This window comes from Procambarus clarkii, chromosome 10, assembly GCF_040958095.1.
Source record: "Procambarus clarkii isolate CNS0578487 chromosome 10, FALCON_Pclarkii_2.0, whole genome shotgun sequence".
Taxonomy (NCBI): domain Eukaryota; kingdom Metazoa; phylum Arthropoda; class Malacostraca; order Decapoda; family Cambaridae; genus Procambarus; species Procambarus clarkii.
The window spans coordinates 24,691,944-24,714,888 of record NC_091159.1 but is presented as its reverse complement, the minus strand read 5'-3'; the positions used below and the strand labels follow the sequence as shown (position 1 = coordinate 24,714,888).

The following is a 22,945-nucleotide window of genomic DNA, read 5'->3' as shown; positions in this document are numbered from 1 at the left end:
AGCGGTGGTGTTGAAGGCTGCGTCTTTAGCTGCTCTTGGGGCAGCTGCTCCTGCAGCAGCTGATCTCTAAGCGCTCCCAGACCGACGTACAACGTTACCCCAGCGTTATGTCTTACGTTGTAACAACTAAACAAAGTTGGTTCACGGAGAGGTTGTGTGCTTGCTGGCTCTGGAGGGAAGTCTGTCTATTATGACCCGCAACGGAGATTTCTTTTTGGAGGTTTGTTATCCCACGTTATCAGCCGAGATGCCTGGCCTCAGGCTGGGGAGCGCGCCACGCCTCGAGGTAGACCATAGGTAAACTGTAGAACTTTTGTTGTAAATTGCCTGCCTGGCCGCTGTTTTGACGAGGCTTTTTGTTTGGCTGCAACACTGCCGCCAATCACGTCGCTTGAAGACACCTGGGGCCAGATTCACGAAGCAGTTACGCAAGTACTTACGAACGTGTACATCTTTCCTCAATCTTTGACGGCTTTGGTTATATTTATTAAACAGTTTACAAGCATGAAAACTTGCCAATCAACTGTTATTATTGTTATAAACAGCCTCCTGGTGCTTCCGAGCTCATTAACTGTTTAATAATTGTAAACAAAGCCGCCAAAGATTGAGAAAAGATGTACAGGTTCATAAGTGTTTGCGTAACTGCTTCGTGAATCTAGCCCCAGACCTCCCCCCCCACACAGACACCCACACGCGCCTTCAGTTTCCAGTCCGCACGCGCACTGGAAACAGGAGAACTGCCAAAGAGTGGAAAGTCATCCTATGTAGTCCCACCTTCCTCTTCTTCCTTCACCTTCCCCTCCCTCTTTTCTTTTACTAACACTCACGCTCTAAGTTTTCTTGATTAGAAAGAAATTAAGGATTTCTTCAGATACGCAAGATAGCTTCCAATGGTGTCCCGGGGGGGGGGAGCCCCTCACCAACCCAGGGGGTTATCTTGAGATGATTTCGGGGCCTCCACCCCCAGGAAGCAGTCCGTGACAGCTGACTAACACCCAGGTACCTATTTTACTGCTAGGTAACAGGGGCATAGGGTGAAAGAAACTCTGCCCATTGTTTCTCGCCGGTGCCTGGGATCGAACCCAGGACCACAGGATCACAAGTCCCGCGTGCTGTCCGCTCGGCCGACCGGCTCCCGGGGTTGTTGTTGTTATAGATTCAGCTACTCGGAACAAGTTCCAAGTAGCACGGGCTATGGTGAGCCCGTAACTTACCTGGCACAGGAGCGGGGCAAGTAGCACGGGCTATGGTGAGCCCGTAACTTACCTGGCACAGGAGCGGGGCAAGTAGCACGGGCTATGGTGAGCCCGTAACTTACCTGGCACAGGAGCGGGGCAAGTAGCACGGGCTGTGGTGAGCCCGTAACTTACCTGGCACAGGAGCTGGGCAAGTAGCACGGGCTGTGGTGAGCCCGTAACTTACCTGGCACAGGAGCGGGGCAAGTAGCACGGGCTATGGTGAGCCCGTAACTTACCTGGCACAGGAGCGGGGCAAGTAGCACGGGCTATGGTGAGCCCGTAGTGGACTTACCTGGCACAGGAGCGGTGAGGATCACCAGGGGGTCTGAAACTAACCCCACCTTCCCGGGGTGGTGTTTACGGGCTATTCATGCCCGTGCCACCTCTTGGGTGGCTTAATCTTCATCAATCGGGCATGGTGTCACCCAGTTACAGCCCCGCTCCTGTGTCAGGTAAGTTCACTACGGGCTCGCCATAGCCCGTGCTACTTACAACTTTTGGTTCCAAGTAGCTGGGGATGTTCTGGGGTCGCCGAGGGCACAGAGACACTTTCATGGTGTTACACGACCAAACATCTACCACCTGCGGGCTATTCATGCCCATGCCACCTCTTGTGGTGGCTTAATCTTCATCAATCAATCAATCGAGGGTGGACCTACACATCAACAGGACCCACATTAATTCCACCCTCCCGGTGGTGGCGCCACACCTCCCCAGGGGGTCCGATACTAACCCCACCCTCCCGGGGGGGTGGGGTCTGGGCGGGTACACCACCCCACTTCCCTACGCCCTTTTCAGGCGGTGACAGAGGGTGTTGTCCAGTTTCAGAACGTGAAACTGTTTCAGAAATGAACTTCAGAACGCCGGTCAACATGGATCTAGAGCGGGAAGATCCTGTCTCTCACAGTGACTCAACCACTATGACAAAATCACAGAAGCATTATGAGAAAAAACAAAAATGTAGATTTTGTGTACACAGACATTGTAAAGACTTTCGATGAGTGTGACCATTGAGTGATAGCCCATGAAATGAGATCAGTAGGAATGACGGGTAAAATGGGGCATTGGATTTTCAACTTTGTCAATCAGAATACAGTCAATCAGAGTAACAGTCAATCAAATAAGATCAAGCTTAAATGCAGTGAAAAGTTCTATACCCCAGGGCACAGTCCTTGCACCACTGCTCAAATATCCGAGATATCTATATCTCGGATATAGATCAAAATACTAGTCACAGCTTGATGTCATCCTTTACAGATGATACTAAAATCAGCGTGAAAATTCCCTCTGTAGAAGCCACTGAAAAACTACAACCCAATATTAATAAAGTCTTCGCTTGGGCAACGGAAAATAAAATGATGTTTAAAGATGATAAGATCCAGGTACTTATGTATGGTGTAAACGAGAAAGTTTAACGAAACACAGGGTACAGGACACAATCACATCTACTCATACAGGAAAAGAACGTGTAAAAGTTCAGGGAATTATTATGCCTGACGACCTGACAATTAGTGAACATAACCGAGCAAATGTAGAAGCAGCCAAGAGAATGATAGGATGCATTATGAGAACGTTCAAATCCAGAGACCCCACAGCAATGCTAATAATATTTCAATCACTGGTGCTGTTCCATTTTGAATATTACGCGGTATTCACTTCTCCTTTCAAAGCAGGTGAGACTTGGGAAATAGAGGGAATACAAAGAACATTACAGCATGAATAGACACGATAAAACTCCAAAATTTTTGGAACAATCTCAAAGCTCTCAAAATATACTCTCTGGAAAGGAGACGAGAGCAGCATCAAATAATATTTATGGTACATAGAAGATACTGGAGGGCCAGGGGTCAGATTCACGAAGCAGTTACGCAAGTACTGACGAACCTGTACATCTTTTCTCATTCTTTGACGGCTTTGTTTACAATTATTAAACAGTTAATGAGCTCGGAAGCACCAGGAGGCTGTTTATAACAATAACAACAGTTGTTCGGCATGTTTTCATGTGTGTAAACTGTTTAATAAATGTAACCAAAGCCGTCAAAGATTGAGGAAAGATGTACACGTTCGTAAGTACCTGCGTAACTGCTTCGTGAATCTGGCCCCAGGTCCCAAATTTGCACAGTAGAATAACATACTGGAGCTAAAGATACGGAAGGGAATGCAGACTAGAACCAGTGAAGAGTACAGGTGCCATAGGCACAATCGAAGAACACTGAACATTAGAGGTACACGGCTGTTCAATACTCTGCTAGCAAGCTTTAGAGATATTGTCTGAGAAAGGTAGAAGTCTTCAAGAGGAACTTAGATAAGTTCTGATAAGAAGCGCCTGACCAAACAGGTTGTATTGAATATGTGGGCCTGCGGGTCGCTCCAAGCAACAGTCTGTTGGACCAAGTTTGCACAAATTAAATCTGGTCCTGGCCGGGCTTGGGGACTAGAAGAACCTCCAGAACCCCATCAGGCATGTTCCAGTTATGTACAACAATTCCAGAGGTAACATTGCTTGTGGTAATACGAAGAAAATTATCCTGGTGACATAGCAGTCTACTGCTATGTCTCTCTTTAGGAGAGGGAGGAGAGGCGGCAGTTATACCCAGACACAGAGATAACAGAAGATAACATACACGATATCAATGTGTAGAAGTGATGCCACTGTAGGGGGGGGGGAACTATCAGAGGAAAGCGCAAAGCCATTACGACTATATAGCCCTTGGAAGGGGTCAGGATAAGGATTTGGGATGGGATGGGACGGGGGGGGGGAGGAATGGTGCCCAACGACTTGGACGGTCGAGGATTGAACACCGGCCTGCATGATGCGAGACCGTCGCTCTACCGTCCAGTCGAAGTGGTTGGGGAGAGGGGGATTTGGCTTAATTTGGTGTTTGTGTAAAGTTGTTGCTGTCTTTGTTATGTTTGTGTAAAGTTGTTGCTGTCTTTGTTATGTTTGTGTAAAGTTATTAGTGTCTTTGTTATGTTTGCAAGTGGAAGATGAGCAACAGGTGTTGCTGCTGCCTGTGGTTTAGTGGGGGGGGCTGTGTCGTACACAACCCCCCCCCCTTCTCTGTCAGTTATGATCTTATCTCCAGATAAACTACATATTAACAAACCACCCTAAACATTATAACCTTTACTGCCGACACATAACTGGACACATGATACATATGGCACAAGACAACCTCAGCCACGTGTCTTGGAGTGCTCATCGGTTCGTGATCTTAAACCCACTAAGGCGCCTCCAGCCGCCGCCTGGCAGGCAGAGCCATGACTGGGTTTCATGGCTCTAAATGTTGTGATTCACACGTCAGACTGCGAGGAGCAGCGAGTAACAGCCTGGCTGACCCGACCATGGGCCTGGGGGAGGAATGGGGGGAGATCCAAGAGGAAGCTCTGACACATCCTTAAGGCATTCCTTAGAGGAAGACATTCTTGAGTCTAAATTAAGCCCTTAGAGAGCGACGGTGTGCTCTAAAGAGGTCTCGTGGGAATCATTAAGAGGGCCACCAGCTAGTCAAATAAGATTTATGGAAGTCCTAGTAGAGCCCTGAGAGAGAGCTCTAAGGAGCCCCTGAGAGAGCCCTGAGGGAGCCCTGAGGGAGCCCAGACCAGCACCCACATGGTAGGAGGGTCAGTCCTTGGCCCATCCTCCTGCATATCAACATTCTTCATCAGGGGGAACACAGTGCTTCAACTGTCCAACTGCCTACCTCCCAACCCCCGCCTCCCCCTCAACCTCCACCACCTCCCCCTCAATCTCCACCACCTCCCTGTCAACCTCCACCGCCTCCCCCTCAACCTCCACCACCTCCCCCTCAATCTCCACCACCTCCCTGTCAACCTCCACCACCTCCCCCTCAACCTCCACCACCTCCCCCTCAACCTCCACCACCTCCCCCTCAATCTCCACCACCTCCCTGTCAACCTCCACCACCTCCCCCTCAACCTCCACCACCTCCCCCTCAACCTCCACCACCTCCCCCTCAATCTCCACCACCTCCCTGTCAACCTCCACCACCTCCCCCTCAACCTCCACCACCTCCCCCTCAACCTCCACCACCTCCCCCTCAATCTCCACCACCTCCCCCTCAACTCTTGCCCACTATCCCCCTCACCCTATTCCCACTTTTCGTGAACTTCTAACTCTTCCTCCTCTACTATCCCTGAGATTTCTCGATCTTTTTCTTAGGTCCTCCGCAGCCTCCCTGACACAGCCCAGCCACCAGCAGGGGCCGGTGGCTGACTGGACAACACGCTGGACGCGTAATCCCCGGGTTCGATTCCCGGCGCCGAAAGAAACAAAGGGCAGAGTATCTTTCACCCAGATGCCCCTATTACCTAGCAGTAAATAGGTACCTGGGTGTTAGTCAGCTGTCACGGGCTGCTTCCTGGGGTGTGTGTTTGTGGTGTGGGGAAAAAAGTAGTTAGTAACAGTTGATTGACAGTTGAGAGGCGGGCCGAAAGAGCAGAGCTCAACCCCCGCAAGCACAATTAGGTGAATACAGATGGGGACAAGGGATGAAAAGCAGGACGCTCCTGCCTCCCACAGTTGTTAGATCATTATTGACCACTACAGGGAGGGTGGTGGTGATCTGGTGACGTCACGTGTTATTGTTGACACCTAGGGGGCGTGACCTGGTGACGTCACGTGTTATTGTTGACACCAAGGGGGCGTGGCCTGGTGACGTCACGTGTTATTGTTGTGCCTGGGACAACAAGGGGGCGTGGCCTGGTGACGTCACGTGCTGTTGTTGTGTTAGGGACAACAAGGGGGCGTGGCCTGGTGACGTCACGTGCTGTTGTTGTGTTAGGGACAACAAGGGGGCGTGGCCTGGTGACGTCACGTGCTGTTGTTGTGTTAGGGACAACAAGGGGGCGTGGCCTGGTGACGTCACGTGCTGTTGTTGTGTTAGGGACAACAAGGGGGCGTGGCCTGGTGACGTCACGTGCTGTTGTTGTGTTAGGGACAACAAGGGGGTGTGGCCTGGTGACGTCACGTGCTATTGTTGTGTTAGGGACAACAAGGGGGCGTGGCCTGGTGACGTCACGTGCTGTTGTTGTGTTAGGGACAACAAGGGGGCGTGGCCTGGTGAACATTAAAGTACCATCACTACATATTAGTACTTTGGCTCAGACAGCTGCTCAAAGTTCTGACATGTTAAGTGATGGCATGTCAAGAGAGGACTGTGTACATACATAAGAACATAAGAATGAAAATAACTGCAGAAGGCTTATCGCCCCATACGAGACACCTCCTATTTATATCCATCAAAACTCATATATATGTTTAACCTACGCTTGAAACAATCAAGGGATCCTACTTCTATTATGTAATGCGTTAATTGGTTCTACAAATCAACAACCCTGTTACTGAACCAGTATTTACCCAGGTCTTTCCTGAATCTAAACTTATCCAATTTATATCCATTGTTTCGTGTTCTATTCCTGATACTGAATACCTGATCAAACAGACTGTGATTCCTATGACAGATTGCGAGCAGCGGCATTGAATATCCTGGTTGAACAGACCACTAACAAGGATATATGACCGGGCCGCGGTGACATTGATTCCTGGAACCAACAAAAGGTTAACAGGTACATCGTTTGTGATCTCTTTGACCCCCCCCCCTAGCGGATGGTTCCCAGTCGATCGTTATCCGGCGGCGGTACCGTTAAGCCAGGCGTATATTGCGTGTATCTAGATCACGTCGCCCACTCTGCCACGGCATCACACCTCCAGCCCCGTGTGCTTAAGGTAAGGGGAAGTGGAGGGTAGGGGGGGTGAGGGTAAGGAGGGGAGGGGAGGAAGGAAGGAAGGGGTTGAGGGGAGGGGAGGGGAAGGGGGGGGGGGTTGGTTGAGTGGCACGCGGTTACCTGTCCATTTACATCCTCATTGCCACTTGCTGCTTCTCCGCCCTCCCCTCATCTCTCCCCTCACTTACCTCACCCCTCCCTCACCCCCCCCCCCCTCACCCGGACCCTGGTCGGCCACTCTCCACGGACGCCATCAAGGAGGACGAAGGAGTGGCACTCCAGGACCGACCTTAAGTGGCACTCATGAGTGGCTGTAGATGAGTACACCTCGAGATCTGTTTAAGAATATGGAAAAAGAGCGTTAAGCGCCCGCTGGAGAACCACTTGAGGGTGGTTCAAGAATCTCCCCCAAATGACAGACGCTGTCAAGAGGTGACAAGGAAAGTTGGCCAACGTTGGGGGCCTGACGGCTGAGTGAACAGCGCTCGGGATTCGTAGTTCTAGGGTCCGGGGATTGATCCCCGGCGAAGGCGGAAACAAATGGGCAGTTTATTTCACTCTGATGCAACGGTTCACCTAGCAGTAAATAGGTACCTGGGAGTTAGACAACTGCTACGTGCTGCTTCCTGGGGATGTGTGTGTATGTGTATTCATCTAGTTGTATTCACCTAGTTGTGTTTGCGGGGGTTGAGCTTTGCTCTTTCGGCCCGCCTCTCAACTGTCAATCAACTGTTTACTAACTACTTTTTTTTCCCCCACACCACACACACATCCCAGGAAGCAGTCCGCGACAGCTGACTAACTCCCAGGTACCTATTTACTGCTAGGTAACAGGGGCATTCAGGGTGAAAGAAACTTTGCCCATTTGTTTCAGCCTGGTGCGGGAATCGAACCCGCGTCACAGAATTGCGAGTCCTGCGCACTATTCACCAGGCTACCAGGTGTGTGTGTGTGTGTGTGTGTGTGTGAAGGAAGGAAGACAGAAGGATAAAACAAGACATGATCCCCACCTATAAAATTTTCGGAGGAATTGACAGGGTAGATAAAGACAAACTGTTTAACACGGGTGGTACACGAACAAGGTGACACAGGTGGAAACTTAGTACCCAAATGAGCCACAGGGACGTTAGAAAGAACTTTTTCAGTGTCAGAGTAGTTAACAGATGGAATGCATTAGGCAGTGATGTGGTGGAGGCTGACTCCATACACAGTTTCAAGTGTAGATATGATAGAGCTCAGTAGGCTCAGGAACCTGTACATTTACCAGTTTACCAACTAGTTGCTTCATGAGATCGTTCCTGTTAGCGTCCATGGTCTGGTTGGTAGAACCACGAATTCTCATCTTTAGAATAAAGCATTAAGCCAGTAGTACGACTAGGACTCTTATTGTATATAGGCATATAGCATGTATATACATATATGTATGCATGCATGTATACATACTATACATACACTCGCCAGCAGCAGCAGCGCCACACTTCTCCCCTCGTGACCTAGAACTCAGCAGCTGCTACAACATAATCCTGTGAAATTATGGCATTAAAAGTAAGACTTAAATATGGGGACGCCGAGCCGTCACTCAGTGACCAAAACACTCGTAACGATGCAACCACCTCATTAGTCCCCATCTCCCCCACTCCCCTCCCCCATGCAGCGCCTTGTCTCGTAAATCAGCGGAGAATACGTAGTATACGAGTAGTATACTATATGTAGTATACAGACGAGGAGTCACAATAACGAGTCTGAAGTATGTAGACCAGACCACACACTATAAAGTGAAGGGAGGACAACGTTTCGGTCCGTCCTGGACCGAAACGTTCTCAATTCGATTGTAAAACGTCGTCGTCCCTTCACTTTCTAGTGTGTGGTCTGGTCAACATATGTTGTATAGTATATGTTATCTCACGATATACCGGCTACCCTGTGTATGTTCCTGTATTCCCTCTGAATTAGAGGGAATACAGAGAACATATACGGCACGCACAGACGCTCTAAAACATCTGCGGGCCGCTCCAAGCAACAGCCTGATGGACCAAGCTCTCACAAGTCAAGCCTGGCCTCGGGCCGGGCTTGCGAAGTAGAAGAACTCCCAGAACCCCATCAACCAGGTATCTAAATTTCTGGGACCGTCTCAAAGCTTTTAAAATGTATCTTCTTGAGATGATTTCTTGAGGTTATCTTGAGATGATTTCGGGGCTTTTTAGTGTCCCCGCGGCCCGGTCCTTGACCAGGCCTCCACCCCCAGGAAGTAGCCCGTGACAGCTGACTAACATCCCAGGTACCTATTTTACTGCTAGGTAACAGGGGCATAGGGTGAAAGAAACTCTGCCCATTGTTTCTCGCCGGCGCCCGGGATCGAACCCAGGACCACAGGATCACAAGTCCAGCGTGCTGTCCGCTCGGCCGACCGGCTCCCTACTCTCTCCCTGTACTCTCTGGAAAGGAGACGAAGAAGGTATCAAATAATATATACATGGAAGATACTGGAGGGCCAGGTCCCAAATTTCCACAGCAGAATAACAACGTACTGGAGCGAAAGGTACGGAAGGAAATGCAGAATAGAACTAATGATGAGTAGAGATGCCATAGGCACAATCAGAGAACTGTCTGAACATCAGAGGTCCACAGCTGTTCAACTCTCTCCCAGTAAGCATTAGAAATATTGCTGGAACAAAGGGTGGATGTATTCAAGAGGCGCTTAAGTAAGTTAATGCAAGAAGTGTCGGGCCAAGCAGGCTGTGGTGGACATTTGGACCTGCGGGCCGATCCAAGCAACAGCCTGTTGGACTAAGTTATCACAGGTCGAGCCTGACCTCGACTTTTGACCATAGATTCGAATCCTCATCATGGCTCCCAGGGATTTTCACAGTGGTATTAATAGTAATAATAGTAGTATAAATAGCCGTAGTAGTCGTGGTAGAAATAGTGGCTATAAGCATAGGTTATAGCAATGATATAATTTACACAGAGATATCACAGTATCGTGATATATATATATCGATGAGAAAATCATCTGAAGCTTTCAGGTGACTTAGACCCGCGACCAACGGACTGCCTGTCTCAGGCAGAGAGGCAGACAGACACTAGCAGAGAGGCAGATACAGACACAGAGGCAGAGAGGCAGACAGACACAGAGGTAGGCAGATACAAACAGAGGGGCAGACAGACACAGACAGAGAGGGAGGCAGACACAGACAGACAGAGGCAGACACAGACAGACAAACACACAAAGTACAGTCATAATAGCCCCGCAGGAAACTCCATTAAGATCCAGTAACATTTAAGTGAACACTGCTTGTAAACTTGTATATGCAACACCCGTTTGTCAATTACGCGAAATACGATCCCAGGAAGAAATTTGGCGATAATTGGGTCGTTCCAATTAATATTAATGAGAAGTCCACGACCGATAATTCCCGGTGGCCAATTTAATTAGACTTTTTGAGTGAAATTTCGATGAACTTTTGAGATCGAGTTTATTCAGGCCTTTTAGTGAATGTTTAAACCGATATTTGTGTGGAAATTTAATCCGAGTTTGATATTAAATGTAAACTAAGAGAACTTTGGTTGCAAATTGAATTATTATTTTTAATGCACATTGAAACCTATTGAAGTGAAGATTCTGACGTTGCAGTTTAATGAGACTTTGCAAGGCATACGTTGTTATTTTTGTCTTTAACGTGCGTGTAATGTTGCAGTCAACTTTTGCTTTATATTTTTAGGCCTAACCGATATTGAGAATAAGTAACGCAGTCCGTTGCTAAACTAGGCCTATCTAGGTGTGTCAAGGCCTATCTAGGTGTGTCAAGGCCTATCTAGGTGCGTCAAGGCCTATCTAGGTGTGTCAAGGCCTATCTAGGTGTGTCAAGGCCTATCTAGGTGTGTCAAGGCCTAGCTGAAACACTTAAGTGTTGTCGAACAAAGCCACAAGGGCCGTGATGAGGGTTCGAACCTACGTCCGGGATTATCCCAGACGCGCCTTAGTCTGGGTAAGTGTAAGTAATTAAGTGTTGTCGGTTGGATTACCTGTTGAGGATTTCGAGTTTCATTATTCCCGCAGTCTAGCTTTCCCTAGTGCTTGTCTGTCCTCGTAGTCCGAAGGCCCACATAGCCATCACAGTCGGGTTGATCCTGTAACTGCAGCAGAAAGTTCTCCAGTTTGATTGATTGATTAATAAAGATTAAGCCATCCAGAAGGTGGCACGGGCATGAATAGCCCGTAAGTTGAGGCTCTTTGGAGACAGTACCAGTACCAGCAGCTGGAGTTGTGTGGATGGACGGGGTCTTCTCCCCAGTTGAGTGTTTGTTCGTCTAGTAACTGTGGCGTCTAAGTCCCCTTGCACTTCTCCTTGATGGGAGAAGCGCGCTAAGTCGGGTCGCTAAGGCCTGAAATCCCCTCAAGGTGGGTCGTCCTCCTTCAGTTTCTGTTCTCCCAGGGCTTTTATCTTCATATGAAGCCGTAGTCTTAGAAAGTGTCGTACTAAAGTGCCCTTATCCTATCCTACCAGAGGACCCAAAACAGAAAACGGGGCAGTAGGTCGGTTAAGTTCTTCTTGTTACTTTAGGCCGTCCTCTCGCGGTAGTTCAAAAGAGTACTTAATAAAGCAACCTATGCTAATAGAACGTTGTATTTTGACGTATACTCTACATAAGGCCAAAAATCGTCGTACTAGAAAATGGAAGCGGCTGGCAAAAGTGACGTACTGTCCCGTTTTCTGTTTTGGGTCCTCTGGTAAGTTAGGATAAGGGCACTTTAGTGCAACGCTTTCTTTACGTTGGGAAACCTAAGGACGGGCTGGATAAACACCTCCTAAAGGATATCTGATCAACCAGGCTGTGATACATACGTCAGATTGCGAGCAGCTGCGTCCAACCAGGAGACCTGGTCAGAGATCGGGCCGCTGGGGATGTTGATCCCCGGAACCAACAACAGCTTGACGGATCAAACTGTAAGCCCACCACCCGTGTCTGTGATCAATGGGTAGTAATGATCTACTTGTTTCGACTCTAGATAAATTATTGACCAGTCAGCGTGTTGTTCTCCTCGTGTTGTTTCCACCTATTGTCTTCATGAGTATGTGAACCATCGCTGCTCCTGAGTGGAAAGGGGGGGGGGGAAGGGAGGCGCTGGAAGAGGAGGAGGAGGGAGGTACTGGAAGAGACAGAAGGGGGGAGAGAGGTGCTGGAAGAGGAGGGGAAGGGACGTTCTTGGATGAGTTTATATAGGGTGGGGGGGGGGGAGTCAGGAGTGAGGGGGGCGCACCATTAATCTCCCTTCCCATTAATCATCACAGGAGAGGTAGGTGGGGGAGTCCTCACACCTGTTATTGTGGCTCCCTGACCTGCCTGGTGCCTCCCTGACCTGTCTAGTGCCTCCCTGACCTGCCTGGTGCCTCCCTGACCTGTCTGGTGCCTCCCTGACCTGCCTGGTGCCTCCCTGACCTGCCTGGTGCCTCCCTGACCTGTCTGGTGCCTCCCTGACCTGCCTGGTGCCTCCCTGACCTGTCTGGTGCCTCCCTGACCTGCCTGGTGCCTCCCTGACCTGTCTGGTGCCTCCCTGACCTGCCTGGTGCCTCCCTGACCTGTCTGGTGCCTCCCTGACCTGTCTGGTGCCTCCCTGACCTGTCTGGTGCCTCCCTGACCTGTCTGGTGCCTCCCTGACCTGCCTGGTGCCTCCCTGACCTGCCTGGTGCCTCCCTGACCTGTCTGGTGCCTCCCTGACCTGCCTGGTGCCTCCCTGACCTGTCTGGTGCCCCCCTGACCTGCCTGGTGCCCCCCTGACCTGTCTGGTGCCTCCCTGACCTGCCTGGTGCCTCCCTGACCTCCTACTTTATATTTAAGTGTGGTTTTAAGCTTTAAAATTAATAGTACCAAAAAGTGGTCTACTGGCGGTACGTCACTACATGTTGGTACTTCCCACCTGTACTGTCATTCCAGGAGGATGTGTTGGAGTACACACACGCCAACCACACTGGTGAGGGTGTGGTTGGTGTGTGTGTGTGGTTGGTGTTTGAGTGTGTGTGAATGGGCTCCTCACTCCCTCCCTCCCTGTCTCTACTCCCCTACGGCAGCGGCGTGTTGGACCATTTAACTGGCTTTCTCACCTGTACACGGGCCCCACGATGCTCCCAGGGGACCCGCGATGCTCCCAGGGGTCCCGCGATGCTCCCAGGGGTCCCGCGATGCTCCCAGGGGTCCCGCGATGCTCCCAGGGGTCCCGCGATGCTCCCAGGGGTCCCGCGATGCTCCCAGGGGACCCGCGATGCTCCCAGGGGTCCCGCGATGCTCCCAGGGGTCCCGCGATGCTCCCAGGGGTCCCGCGATGCTCCCAGGGGTCCCGCGATGCTCCCAGGGGCCCCGCTGGTGACGACGGCCTCTACTACTTGGTCTCCTTCATCGCGAGTCGTTGGTAAACAGTATAATTGTTGTGAGGGGTCAGCTGTTCAACGCCTCACTGGGGATCTGTTTGACTTCGGACGTCAACCCACTCTTTGACTTCCGGCGTCAACCCACTCTTTGACTTCGGACGTCAACCCACTCTTTGACTTCCGGCGTCAACCCACTCTTTGACTTCGGACGTCAACCCACTCTTTGACTTCGGACGTCAATCCACTCTTTGACTTCGGACGTCAACCCACTCTTTGACTTCGGGCGTCAACCCACTCTTTGACTTCCGGCGTCAACCCATTCTTTGACTTCGGGCGTCAACCCACTCTTTGACTTCCGGCGTCAACCCACTCTTTGACTTCCGGCGTCAACCCACTCTTTGACTTCGAGCGTCAACCCACTCTTTGACTTTGGGCGTCAACCCACTCTTTGACTTCCGGCGTCAACCCACTCTTTGACTTCCGGCGTCAACCCACTCTTTGACTTCCGGCGTCAACCCACTCTTTGACTTCGAGCGTCAACCCACTCTTTGACTTCCGGCGTCAACCCACTCTTTGACTTCGAGCGTCAACCCACTCTTTGACTTCCGGCGTCAACCCACTCTTTGACTTCCGGCGTCAACCCACTCTTTGACTTCCGGCGTCAACCCACTCTTTGACTTCCGGCGTCAACCCACTCTTTGACTTCCGGCGTCAACCCACTCTTTGACTTCCGGCGTCAACCCACTCTTTGACTTCCGGTTTCAACCCACTCTTTGACTTTGGGCGTAAACCATTTTTTGTACTCTTTGACTGAAAAAAATCACAATAATCATTTGGAAAATATTAGACGGATTGGTTGCAAATCTGCACACATCACTGGGCCTGCGGGTCGCTCCAAGCAACAGTCTGTTGGACCAAGCTCTCACGAGTCAAAAACCTGGCCCCTGACCAGGTTTGAACTATAAGTAAAACTGATCAGAGGAATAGAACTTCCACCCCCACCCCCCCTGCAGAAGACATAACCGAATGGCCAAAATTCTGGCGAGTATGGATTAGCGAGTAGACATAATATACCAAACCTATCTCCTGGGGGTACATGTAAACAGAATCACATCAACGCCGTATGCAACGCTGTCTCTCAGGAATCTGTACAACAATTTACATCTCCGTGGCGCAGTGGTAAAGCATCTTTCATACAGAAGAGTTATTACTGAGGGTCATGTGTCTGTAAGTGGGAACTTCTCTCTCTCTCTTCTCTCAGTAGTAGAGGTGAGAGGAGACTCTCTTCTCTCAGTAGTAGAGGTGAGAGGAGACTCTCTTCTCTCAGTAGTAGAGGTGAGAGGAGACTCTCTTCTCTCAGTAGTAGAGGTGAGAGGAGACTCTTCTCTCAGTAGTAGAGGTGAGAGGAGACTCTCTTCTCTCAGTAGTAGAGGTGAGAGGAGACTCTCTTCTCTCAGTAGTAGAGGTGAGAGGAGACTCTTCTCTCAGTAGTAGAGGTGAGAGGAGACTCTCTTCTCTCAGTAGTAGAGGTGAGAGGAGACTCTCTTCTCTCAGTAGTAGAGGTGAGAGGAGACTCTCTTCTCTCAGTAGTAGAGGTGAGAGGAGACTCTTCTCTCAGTAGTAGAGGTGAGAGGAGACTCTTCTCTCAGTAGTAGAGGTGAGAGGAGACTCTTCTCTCAGTAGTAGAGGTGAGAGGAGACTCTCTTTTCTCAGTAGTAGAGGTGAGAGAACATTCCTCTCAGTAACCCTAATCAGCACAATACACAATACACTTCCTCCCAGAGGACGAGTTGCCATTGACTAAATACGTTTTCAATAATATAAATAAATTTTAAAGTCAAATTTACTAATTATAAGTGTGATAGATAATGATATAAATATTATAATTAAAATATTAATTATTAAAGTCATGGTGGTGGTAATAATAATGAAGAAGGTGTTTTATGGAAAACTTTGAGAGTAATAATTAGGTTTAGGGACTAGGGAGGGGGGGGGCCGTCCCCCCCTCGGTACTAGGGGGGGGAAGGGAGGATTGGAGGGGGGGGGGCTCTCACTCTCACTCTTACTCTTATCTCTGCTTATTCATTAGTGGCTCGTGAATGACTAATTGATGCAGCGTGAATTAGCAAGTTACGGGAGATGAGTAGTTGTCTACTGCTGCTGCTCTCTCTCTCTCTCTCTCTCTCTCTCTCTCTCTCTCTCTCTCTCTCTCTCTCTCTCTCTCTCTTCTTCTCTCTCTCTCTCTCTCTCTCTCTCTCTCTCTCTCTCTCTCTCTCTCTCTCTCTCTCTCTCTCTCTCTCTCTCTCTCTCTCTCCCTCTCCCTCTCTCTCTCTCCCTCCCTCCCTCACTTCTCTCATCTCTCACACGTACACATACACAAGCAAGGCGGGACTAAAGAGCCAAAGCACACCTAGGCGAGTACACACACTAACACTAACCTACAATGCAACAGAGCAACATTAAACATTATCTGTGCATTATGCAAGGAAATCTTGAGGTTATCTTGAAGTTATCTTGAAATGATTTCGGGGCTTTAGTGTACCCGCGGCCCGGTCCTCGACCAGGCCTCCACCCCCAGGAAGCAGCCCGTGACAGCTGACTAACACCCAGGTACCTATTTTACTGCTAGGTAACAGGGGCATAGGGTGAAAGAAACTCTGCCCATTGTTTTTCGCCGGCGCCCGGGATCGAACCCGGGACCACAGGATCACAAGTCCAGCGTGCTGTCCGCTCGGCCGACCGGCTCCCTATAACTATGAAAGATCCATTATTTCCATCACATTATTAAGCTTCTTAATAGCTGACCTTCTTGAGACCTTCTTAATGACCTTCTTGAGAGGTCATTAAGACCACAACTTAGCCTGGACGGTAGAGCGACGGTTTCGCTTCATGCAGGTCGGCATTCAATCCCCGACCGTCAAAGTGGTTGGGTACACCATTCCTTTCCCCCGTCCCATCCCAAATTCTTATCCTAATCCCCCCCCCCCCTTCCCTTTCCAGTACTTATATAGTTGTAATGGTTTGGTGCTTTCCCCTGATAGTTTGCTTCCTTTCTCAATAGGGTGATTTGACTGCGGTTTATATGTGGACTACGTTAAGATATTTTTGCTTTGCTAAGAGTCTAAATGTTCCACAATACCCTAGACATAAGTATCCACCTGGTTGTTAGTGTGCCTGCCTGCTTGTCTACCTACCTTACCGGGTCCGTCTAATTACCACAAGCTACCACAAACTACACAAACTTCAGAAAGCTTCCTGGCAATACGTTAGTAATGAATAAATATGATATATTAAGTTAGGCTGACCTAACCTATCCTAACCTATCCTAACCTAACCTAACCTAACCTAACCTAACCTAACTTAACCAAACCTAACCTAACCTAACCGAAGCTTGGATCGTCGACTTGATTTGGCGTCACCAGCTTTTTATTTTCGTCTAATTTCTTTATAAAAAGATACTTTTTCAGATTAAAATTATGTTTTTTCGTGTTGTACATTCAGCACCAACATTATAATGAGTAAATATATCATATTTATTCATTACTAACGTATTGCCAGGAAGCTTTCTGAAGTTTGTGTAGTTTGTGGTAGCTAGTGGTAATTAGACGGACCGACCTTACCTACCTACCTACCTTCCTACCTACCTACCTACCTACCTACCTACCTACCTACCTACCTACCTACCTACCTACCTACCTACCTACCTATCTACCTACCTATCTACCTACCTATCTACCTACCTACCTACCTACCTACCTACCTACCTACCTACCTACCTATCTACCTACCTATCTACCTACCTACCTACCTACCTACCTACCTACCTACCTACCTACCTACTTACCTACCTACCTAGCAATCTACCTACCTACCTACCTACCTACGTACCTACCTACCTACCTATATAATGACGTACATTTCTCCTTCCCATAGGTGAAGAGACAGCGCCTGGACCCTGACAGGGAGGCAGCGCAGGACAGGTCAGTCTCCCGTCTCGACCCGTGGGGCCTGCTTCACCCTACCAGGCTAGTATCTGTGTGTGGGGGAGTATCTGTGTGTGGGGGGAGTATCTGTGTGTGGGGGGGAGTATCTGTGTGTGGGGGAGTATCTGTGTGTGGGGGAGTATCTGTGTGTGGGGGGGAGTATCTGTGTGTGGGGGAGTATCTGTGTGGGGGGGAGTATCTGTGTGTGGGGGGGAGTATCTGTGTGTGGGGGAGTATCTGTGTGGGGGGGAGTATCTGTGTGTGGGGGGGAGTATCTGTGTGTGGGGGAGTATCTGTGTGTGGGGGAGTATCTGTGTGTGGGGGAGTATCTGTGTGTGGGGGAGTATCTGTGTGTGGGGGAGTATCTGTGTGTGGGGGAGTATCTGTGTGTGGGGAGTATCTGTGTATGGGGGAGTATCTGTGTGTGGGGGAGTATCTGTGTGTGGGGGAGTATCTGTGTGGGGGGAGTATCTGTGTGAGGGGGGAGTATCTGTGTGGGGGGGAGTATCTGTGTGTGAGGGGAATATCTGTGTGTACTCACCTAGTTGTAGTCACCTAGTTGTGCTTGCGGGGGTTGAGCTCTGGCTCTTTGGTCCCGCCTCTCAACCGTCAATCAACAGGTGTACAGGTTCAAGAGCCTATTGGGCTCTTATCATATCTACACTTGAAACTGTGTATGGAGTCAGCCTCCACCACATTACTTTCTAATGCATTCCATTTGTCAACCACTCTGACACTAAAAAAGCTCTTTCTAATATCTCTGTGGCTCATTTGGGCACTCAGTTTCCACCTGTGTCCCCTAGTGCGTGTCCCCTTGTGTTAAATAGCCTGTCTTTATCAACCCTATTGATTCCCTTGAGAATCTTGAATGTGGTGATCATGGCCCCCCTAACTCTTCTGTCTTCCAACGAAGTGAGGTTTAATTCCCGTAGTCTCTCCTCGTAGCTCATACCTCTCAGCTCAGGTACTAGTCTGGTGGCAAACCTTTGAACCTTTTCCAGTTTAGTCTTATGCTTGACTAGATATGGACTCCATGCTGGAGCCGCATACTCCAGGATTGGTCTGACATATGTGGTATATAATGTTCTGAAAGATTCTTTACACAAGTTTCTAAAGGCCGTTCTTATGTTAGCCAACCTGGCATATGCTGCTAATGTTATCCTCTTGATATGAGCTTCAGGGGACAGGTCTGGCGTGATATCAATCCCCAGGTCTTTCTCTCTCTCTGACTCTTGAAGTATTTCATCTCCCAAATGATACCTTGTATCTGGTCTCCTGCTTCCTACCCCCTATCTTCATTACATTACATTTGCTTGGGTTAAACTCTAACAGCCATTTGTTCGACCATTCCTTCATCTTGTCCAGGTCTTCTTGAAACCTCAAGCTGTCCTCTTCCGTCTTAATCCTTCTCATAATTTTGGCGTCGTCAGCAAACATTGAGAGGAATGAGTCTATACCCTCTGGGAGATCATTTACGTATATCAGAAGCAGGATTGGTCCAAGTACAGAGCCCTGTGGGACTCCACTGGTGACTTCACGCCATTCTGAGGTCTCACCCCTCACTATAACTCTCTGCTTCCTATTGCTTAGGTACTCCGTTATCCACTGGAGCGCCCTACCAGCTACACCTGCCTGTTTCTCCAGCTTATGCATCAACCTTTTATGGGGTACTGTGTCAAAGGCTTTCCGACAGTCCATAAAAATGCAGTCCGCCCATCCTTCTCTTTCTTGCTTAATCTTTGTCACCTGATCGTAGAATTCTATCAAGCCTGTAAGGCAAGATTTACCCTCCCTTAACCTATGTTGATGGGTTGTCACGAAGTCTCTTCTCTCCAGATGTGTTACTAGGTTTATTCTCACGATCTTCTCCATCACCTTGCATGGTATACAGGTTAAGGACACTGGCCTGTAGTTTAGTGCCTCTTGTCTGTCACCCTTTTTGTATATTGGTACTACATTAGCAGTCTTCCATATTTCTGGTAGGTCTCTCGTTTCCAGGGACCTACTATGCACTATGGAGAGTGGTAAGCAAAGTGCGGGGGAGTATCTGTGTGTGGAGGGAGTATCTGTGTGTGGAGGGAGTATCTGTGTGTGGAGGGAGTATCTGTGTGTGGAGGAGTATCTGTGTGTGGGGGAGTATCTGTGTGTGGGGGGAGTATCTGTGTGTGGGGGGAGTATCTGTGTGTGGGGGGAGTATCTGTGTGTGGGGGAGTGTCTGTGTGTGGGGGGAGTATCTGTGTGGGGGGGGAGTATCTGTGTGTGGGGGAATATCTGTGTGTGGGGGGAGTATCTGTGTGTGGGGGGAGTATCTGTGTGTGGGGGGAGTATCTGTGTGGGGGGAGTATCTGTGTGGGGGAGTATCTGTGTGTGGGGGAGTATCTGTGTGTGGAGGGAGTATCTGTGTGTGGAGGAGTATCTGTGTGTGGGGGAGTATCTGTGTGTGGGGGAGTATCTGTGTGTGGGGGGAGTATCTGTGTGTGGGGAGTATCTGTGTGTGGGGGAGTATCTGTGTGTGGGGGAGTATCTGTGTGTGGGGGAGTATCTGTGTGTGGGGGAGTATCTGTGTGTGGGGGAGTATCTGTGTGTGGAGGGAGTATCTGTGTGTGGAGGGAGTATCTGTGTGTGGAGGGAGTATCTGTGTGTGGGGGAGTATCTGTGTGTGGGGGAGTATCTGTGTGTGGGGGGAGTATCTGTGTGTGGGGGAGTATCTGTGTGTGGGGGGAGTATCTGTGTGTGGGGGAGTATCTGTGTGTGGGGGAGTATCTGTGTGTGGGGGGAGTATCTGTGTGTGGGGGAGTATCTGTGTGTGGGGGGAGTATCTGTGTGGGGAGTAGTATTTGTGTGGGGCAGTAGTATCTGTATGGGGCAGTAGTATCTGTATGGGGCAGTAGTATCTGTATGAGGCAGTATCTGTATGGGGCAGTAGTATCTGTGTGGGGCAGTAGTATCTGTATGGGGCAGTAATATCTATATGGGGCAGTAGTATCTGTATGGGGCAGTAGTATCTGTATGGGGCAGTAATATCTGTATGGGGCAGTAGTATCTGTATGGGGCAGTAGTATCTGTATGAGGCAGTAGTATCTGTATGGGGCAGTATCTGTATGGGGCATTAATATCTGTGTGGTGCAGTAGTATCTGTATGGGGCAATATACGTATCTGGATAGTATCTGGGAAAACAGAAACAAAGAAGGAGAGAGAGAGACAGAGACAGAGACAGAGAGACAGAGACAGAGACAGAGACAGAGACAGAGAGAGAGACAGAGACTTAGACAGAGACTTAGACAGAGACTTAGACAGAGAGACAGAGACAGAGAGAGAGAGAGAGAGAGAGAGAGAGAGAGAGAGAGAGAGAGAGAGAGAGAGAGAGAGAGAGAGAGAGAGAGAGAGACAGAGACAGAGAGATAGACAGAGAGAGAGACAGAGACAGAGAGACAGAGACAGAGACAGAGAGAGAGACAGAGAGAGAGAGAGAGACCCGTCTTATGGATGCCTAGTACAAATATTTTCCCCGTCATCAAATGTTCCAATATTGCTACCAACGTGTCTACAATTAACTGAATTACATGTTGCACGTCCAACAATGAGGTGTTATGTCCACCGGGAAAATGTCAGTAAAGTACCACAGATGACACGACTCTTGTCGTGTCATTACTATGTCTATGAGAAAGTCTATGGTACTAAGTCTATGGTACTAAGTCAATGGTACTAAGTCTATGGTACTAAGTCTATGGTACTAAGTCTATGGTACTAAGTCTATGGTACTAAGTCTATGGTACTAAGTCTATGGTACTAAGTCTATGGTACTAAGTCTATGGTACTAAGTCTATGGTACTAAGTCTATGGTACTAAGTCAATGGTACTAAGTCTATGAGAAGACCAACACATCATAACAATGCATTTGGAGCGGGTGTTACGCTACTTATGTTATCACTGTGTTGATGGACGCTTGTACTTACCTAATTGTGCTTGCGGGGATTCAGCTTTGGCTCTTTGGTCCCGCCTCTCAACTGTCAATCAACTGGTGTACAGATTCCTGAGCCTTTTGGGCATTGATAGTATCTACACTTGAATCTGGGACAGTGTGTGTGTGTGTGTGTGTGTGTGTGTGTGTGTGTGTGTGTGTGTGTGTGTGTGTGTGTGTGTGTGTGTGTGTGTGTGTGTGTGTGAAGTATGGTAAGTCAAGTGTAAGTATGTTTTGATTGGTCGTTCTGGTATAAAGATGTTACGTTTTTTGGTGTGTGTAATGCAGTGTGCAAGGCAGAGCGGATGTGCTCCCTGGCGTCGTGTGCGGGGGACCAGAGATGTTAATATTGTGGTGTTGCTTCACGGAGTAGTGTGGTGTGTTGTGGTGGTGAGGGGGGAGTGGTGAGGTCGGTGGTGGAGGGGGGGCAGGTGGTGTGGAGTAGGGGGAGGTATGTGGGATTAGGGGTCGTCAGTCGTCAGTGGAATTGAAATAAATTGATTAAGGTATAAGGCAACTTTCTCTGGTGGTAAGAAAGAATTAAGAGAACTGCTAAAGACAGTATGGCAGTCTTAAAGTGAACCATAAAGACAGATCAAACTCATCAAACCATCATCAACCAGCTCCCGCATCATCTCCCAAAACACAGTTTCTAACCAAGCTAATGTGACAATGTTTGTCCATTGCATTGCAACATTGCCACACGAGAGCTGTGTTCACTAGAGGGCGATGTGACCAAGACACAGGAGATTACTGCGTGTAGATCAAGAGCTTCTTCATCTTAATATCCCCGTAGCTAGCTCTTGTTATCCTCTGTTATCCCTCCTTGAGAATAGGAGGAGCAGCACGTTGGTGTGGGGAGAGACGGAAGGGGGGGGGGGGTCTGGAGGAGGGGTGTGTGTGGGGGGGCATGTGAGGAGGGGGGGGAGGAGAATGTCACCCCCATCACGTCCCCTCGCTCGTAAAAACACTGACGGGGGACATTTGGCAATAATTGTTCATAAATGTGTGATAGGCAACATAAACATGAGGGGGAGAGAGGAGTAGGGTGAGGGAATATGAGGGGAGAGAGGAGTAGGGTGAGGGAATATGAGGGGAGAGAGGAGTAGGGTGAGGGAATATGAGGGGAGAGAGGAGTAGGGTGAGGGAATATGAGGGGAGAGAGGAGTAGGGTGAGGGAATATGAGGGAGAGAGGAGTAGGGTGAGGGAATATGAGGGGAGAGAGGAGTAGGGTGAGGGAATATGAGGGGAGAGAGAAGTAGGGTGAGGGAATATGAGGGAGAGAGGAGCAGGATGAGGGAATATGAGGGGAGAGAGGAGTGTGGAGGGAACATGCAGGAAATGGAGGAGGGAGTAAGGGAACACGAGGAGGAGAAGGGGACGGAGAGAGGATAAGACTGAAAAAAGACTAAGAGAGAAACAAAGTTAAGTCCCACCACAGCAGAAGGCCACAGTCTGGTAGGTCTAGTATCTTTTGGAGGTGTTTTATCAAGTTCTTCCTTGAACACTGTGAGAGGCCGGCCACTTATGCCCCTTGTAAGAGAAGGTTGAACAGTCTTGGGCCCTTGATATTGATAGAGTTCTCTCTCAGAGTACTTATTGCACCTCTGCTTTTCAACGCGGGTATTCTGCACATCCTGCCATG

The 22,945-nt window shown here is 49.2% G+C and overlaps 1 protein-coding gene across 7 annotated transcripts in view; it reads left to right on the top strand.

Annotated features, from left to right (window-relative positions):
- Window positions 1-22,945, top strand: part of eya (eya transcriptional coactivator and phosphatase 2) — a 288,120-nt gene that overhangs the window by 160,217 nt on the left and 104,958 nt on the right. For 4 of the 7 annotated variants that reach the window (XM_069321762.1, XM_069321759.1, XM_069321760.1 and 1 more), the window contains exon 2: window positions 17,288-17,379. In XM_069321762.1, coding sequence (XP_069177863.1) covers window positions 17,288-17,379 — 92 coding nt within the window. The remainder of the gene's footprint in view (window positions 1-17,287; window positions 17,380-22,945) is intronic. The other 3 variants (XM_069321765.1, XM_069321764.1, XM_069321763.1) reach the window with 1 other exon arrangement.